The sequence below is a fragment of the Panicum virgatum genome, chromosome 6K, assembly GCF_016808335.1.
Source record: "Panicum virgatum strain AP13 chromosome 6K, P.virgatum_v5, whole genome shotgun sequence".
Lineage (NCBI taxonomy): Eukaryota > Viridiplantae > Streptophyta > Magnoliopsida > Poales > Poaceae > Panicum > Panicum virgatum.
Window position 1 is genome coordinate 41,239,876 of NC_053141.1, and position 5,413 is coordinate 41,245,288.

At 42.0% G+C, this 5,413-nt stretch overlaps 1 protein-coding gene across 1 annotated transcript; it reads right to left on the reverse strand.

Moving 5' to 3' along the window:
• Positions 1-705: 705 nt before the first annotated feature.
• Positions 706-2,545, reverse strand: LOC120712710 (bZIP transcription factor 44-like). The gene has a single exon (XM_039998571.1). The coding sequence runs from the start codon at positions 2,084-2,086 to the stop codon at positions 1,394-1,396; it is 693 nt and encodes a 230-aa protein (XP_039854505.1). The 5' UTR covers positions 2,087-2,545; the 3' UTR covers positions 706-1,393.
• Positions 2,546-5,413: the final 2,868 nt, after the last annotated feature.

The following is a 5,413-nucleotide window of genomic DNA, read 5'->3' on the forward strand; positions in this document are numbered from 1 at the left end:
CCTGGGCATAGCCCATATCTAATTTTGACAGTGAAATACCTGGAGTTCCTGATCATGTTTGCAACTGAAAATTGTATATGAATTCATATGCCTCACAAGCTAAATTTTTCGTGTCTACTTTTCACTTTTGAGCCTCAAATATCATATTTGTATGAGAATAAAGTCATGCTTATTTATGTTCTGTTACGAATAATCAACTTTTCCTTTTTCCTTTTAGATAAACGCAGCGCCCATTTTTATTCATTTGGCACTGGATTATAAGCCCGAAAAGCGTGGATTTATTGTGTTGCGGCACATGTTGCTGAACTTTTGATCGAGGTTCTCTGGAATCTTGTGCGGTAAGCATCCCCATGAGGGCTTGTTTGGTTGCACACGGTTTCATTCCGAGCCGGGAATAATAGAAATAATAAGAGATATAATAAGAGATCTGGATTTATTCCGGGTCGAAAACTACTTGTAACAAAATAAATTCATAATAGATACAACAAGAGATCCGGAATCAATCCATGAGTCTAGAGATGAGAATGAATCCGGGTCTCTTGTTGCATCTATTATGAGTTTATTTTATTACAAGTAGTTTTCGACCCGGAATAAATCCGGGCATCTTGTTATATCTCTTATTGTTTCTATCATTTCCGACCCGGAATGAAACCGTGTGCAACCGAACAAGCCTTGAATGGGATGTGGTTCGTTCTGTTCGAGATCTTGATGCTACAATATTCATATTCCAAATCTGGTTGATACATATGCCGAAGCTTGTCTGATACTGGTACAGCATGATCAGGCTCTGCTTCTGCTGTGCTAAAATAGAAAAGCAGAAAGCTCTACTAGACGACTGACACTACGAGAAGCATACAATCCATTAATTAGGAAATTTAGCATATAATTGATCAGTTGAAGTACGTATAAGTTGGAGCCGTGTCATCACTGATCATCAGTTGCACAGGATTATGGCAACCTTCGAGTTATAAGGTCTCGTACGGAACGCAAGAAGGCGACCTGGAACGCGGTAAAATCGGGAAATCTCACGTTTCAATTTTACGGCTGTCTACCCGCCAAAAAAAAAAATTGCTGTCGCTCTCATGTCTCATCCTATGGTCTTGCCACTTTTCAGCTCCATTGGCTGCAAGGTTGCAACTCGCAGAATAGAGTAATATATGATATGATTATCTGAATTATCTGATCGACGTTAACTTATCCATTGGTAAATACTAAAACATCTCCTTATTAACAGCAAAAAAAAATCTCCTAGAAATATTGAATCGATTGAAGGAGCATGCATGCATACCTCCGTCTCGTTAAATTATCCTTGCTTAATCACACATGTTCTTATTGATATATACTCCAATTATATTATCCTCAAGTAAACATTGGGTGGGATAATGTAGTCGGGTCATTCAGAGGTATCGGCGCTGGCGGTGGTGTTGCCTGGCTCCGATGAGCAGCTGCGATCGCTAGAGGCGGCGGCGGCGGCGGAGGAGGCGCCCTTCTCCGTGGCCGTGGCCGACTGCAGCAGGTGCTCGAGCTTCTTGGCCAGCTCGGCTTTCTCGTCCCTGAGCCGCGCGCTCTCGCGGCGGGCGTCGGCGCAGCCCCTCAGCGCGCGGTTGAGATCGTCGAGGAGGCGGCGGTTGGCGCCGCGGAGGTGCGAGACCTGCGCCCACAGCTCGGTGAGCTGCCGCTGCTTGCGCATGCGCGACCGCCGAGCCGACTCCCGGTTCGACACCATCCGGCGGCGCCGGCGCTCCTCCTCGGCCGCCACCGCCACCGCGTTCATCTGGTAGCCGCTGCCCGCGGCGCCGCCGTCTGAGCCCGAGCCCGAGCTGGGCGAGGCGCCATTGCGGCCGGCGAGGTGAGCCGCCGCTTCCCGGACAACGGTGTCGACCTCAAAACTGGGCACGTCGCCGCCGTCGACGGAGAGCAGAGAAGCAGCGGCGTCGTCATGGAAAGCCGAGGCCGGCTCGAAGGACGGCGGGAAGTAGGCCTGAGGCGGCAAGGCCATGTTCATGTGGTGGTGCGCGAAGGAAGCGCTCGGTGGGGAGAGGAAGCGGAGGCTGGCCACCTCGCCATGGAAATGGTTGTGGTACATCTTGCTCGTGTTGCTCTCTTCTTTTTGCTAATGCTTGTGAATGGTAGAGGCTCGGTAGCTAGCGCTGTCAAGCTGTGGCTTGGTTAGATGAGTGAGCTTGGTGCTCTGGAGAAGAAGGCCTGGGTTGGTGAGGGCCTTTTATAGTGAGTCACACAGTAGCTTTGCTTGCCTAAGAGAGAGAAATAATCTCTCTGTTCTATCCCATCTGAGACAGAGAAGACTTTAGTTTTGGTCCACCATATTGAGCTAGTTTATGCATTTTATTTTATTATTTTCTTATTTTGGTTTTGAGAATCTTGTTGAGCAGAGTTTGGTAGCTTGCAAATATGGCCACGGATAGTGAGCTTTTGAGGGCGGGCATATCCAAGTGCTCCGTGTGTTTTTGTAGATCCTTCTCCTATATACTAGCTCACTTCATATCTTGTCTTCCCAAGGGAATATTTGGATTAATTTTTTATTTCTTGCATGACTTGACTTGAGTCAGCTGGCTCATCTTGGATGAATTTAGCCCGTCCTGGATATATTCATGCCAAACCTCCTCCTGGCTTTTACGTATTCTCTAGAGATACCCTCCTTTCGGTTACCACTTTTAAATTGTCGAGCATAGATTATTGCATGCATGGCCTAATTTATGCAAGAGTTTTTCATCCGGAGTGGTGCGAAGTTCACAAGAGACAGCCACTTGCTGGCTGCCTGGCTTGTTGACAGGCACTGTGACACTTAAATAGCATCATAGTGGAGCAACTTGTGGGAAGAAACGGTGTCGGATTGTGCTTTTGCAAGCATAATGTTCAGCATAGCCTTAATCCTAGCGCCTAAGCCACTTCACAATATATCGGTATACTTCATATGGAATGTGAAATTGCAATGGTAAACAACTAATTGACATGCAAAATCGATAATATTTAAAATGCGTGCATAATAAATTTCTTTATCACGATATTGCTAATGACGAGTACGGAAAATTTCTAATGATTGGGCGATAATAGCCCTAAAAATGATTTGGCGATAATATTCAACACTTCAGTGGATGATCAAACAATGTCCACTCATTTTTGTCCTTTTTTACTGAAGCGATTCGTAGTACTTTGTAATATTTTTTATTACACGAGCATATATATAGCGTGACAAGCATATAATAGTGGCACCAAAAGCTAGTCGGACGTGGCGTTTTGTCCATGTAAAATCATTGTAGCCAGAGTCGTATGGGAAGGAATGAGCATTGTCCACAAATTAAAGTTGCGAGTAACGTTGCATTATTTGTGGCTGAGGCTGCCAACTGGATTTGGATGGGGGAGGGGGAGGGTGACGCCATACAAGTGGTCGCTTTCTGCAAAAGCTGAAAGGCAGAAGGGCAGGGGCCATGAAGCTTTTCGTTGATTGAGGTGCATGTCCATTGCAATGGCCCCACCCTCCTACAAACATTGGTTAGCTCACACAATAAATGGATAATATCAATTAAAATATTTACACTCCAATTCAAAATATGTATAGAATTTAGGACATTGACGCGATCTATGAAATGGCACTTTGACTAGTAATTTCATTCTGTCAAAATATGACATTTGAAATATATATATATAATTAAATACTATGGGAGCATTTTTCATGATTAATCAATGACCATATATCTTACATAGTCAATCTAATTGTTTTTATATTCATGGTCAAAGTTAAAATACCGAAAAGGTGGTAACACGAAGGTATGGGGGCATGGTCAGTCCCTGCTGGTGAGTTTAACCGGCAGATATCCTAAATGTGGGGGTAAAGGGGTGGTCATATACTGAGTTCATTGTTTGATTTATATTATGAAAAAGGTAGGGGCAAAAAATCATAGAAAAATATGTATCTTCTTTGGGGATGAAAAAATGCAACTATATTGTAATTCACAAATGTGGTATATATATTAGCGGTACACAATCCATGGAAAACATAAGCACAGTCACTAAAAGTTAGTTGGCTTAATAAACTGATTAGAATAAGCTTGGTGGATTTTTCAAATAATGTCATGGACAATTAGCACTGCTTTGTGTGTATGTTTGTTATGTGCAGTTTGCATGGTTAACTTTGGTTGGTTTTCTATTTCTGTCGGAAAAATTGTTTTAGGAGAAAAAAATGTCTGGGAGGAGAAAGATTGAATATAACTATAATTCCTTTCAACAAATGAAGTATAACAAAAATATAAGCATGCACATCAGAAAAGTGAATCGACTCAAAAGTCAACGGAATGCGCTTACTGGAATTTTTTAAGGAAATGTGATAGATATTATGTATAGCGCTCTTGAGTCCTCAGATACTTGCAGTTTTAATGAAAGTAGTGTCAGTAACAAAAAAGATGCTAAATTCTCTGTGCCTAAGTCTTTGGATAATACTACTTTATTCGAACAAATGAATTTACTGATTAGATCGGTCATGCTGCCACAAATTATTCCATCATATGCTTCTGTCATATGTGAATTCAAATGAGGGGGTGCGGTTCTAGACAACGGCACCCAGTTAATTTTGAATATTGAGGCTAAGTCGGGGAGAATTATGTATTAAAATGTTCAGACGATTTTATATAGTTACATCTGATTACTTAAAGCTCCCATTGACAAACCCTAAAATGATCTATATACACAGTTTAATAAAGCGAATGTTGTTACAGGTGAAAAAAAAACTCTAAAATGTGCCTTCACATTTCAACTGTCACGTAAGGGTAAAGGCCACACTAAACAAACATTTACGTAATCAACATGAAAGATGCGGTTTGAGCTTCATCTTGGTAGTTATCTCCTTCGATTATCTTCTCCGAGGTAATATTCCTGGGAATCGAATTAGCTTGAAGCTTTGCATCATTTGATCATGCAAAAAAAGTGCCTAACATAGGATCGTTCGGATGGAATGCCACTTAGCAATGAGAGAATCAAGAACATATGCTATAAAAGAGTAATAATATAAATGAATTAAAGTCACGTATCTTGTGGTGGTCCTATGTGTGCACATGTGAGAAGTGGGCAGAAAGATATTATGTTGGCACCCTACAATTCGTTCGTGTTAATATTTTTTACCACTTTAAAAATAGTTTACACATTTATTAATTGGCTAGAAGAATTGTGTTATCAGAATAATTTAGGTAACGCTACACAGATATGAACACAAGCTAAGGATACGGTTATGCTTAGGATGAGGTACTGTAGATATCAAAATTATAAGGGATAAGTCTATTTTACAACCTCGAACTAGTCAAGAAGTCTGTTTTTCAACCTCCAACTACGAAACCGGGTAACATAGGCCCTCGAACTGGCAAAACCGTCCGAATCACCCCCTCGATCACTGTAGCAAGCT

Bases quoted from the DNA above. Each gene is read 5' to 3' on its own strand.
- LOC120712710 (XM_039998571.1), bottom strand. From the start codon at position 2,086: ATGTACCACAACCATTTCCATGGCGAGGTGGCCAGCCTCCGCTTCCTC.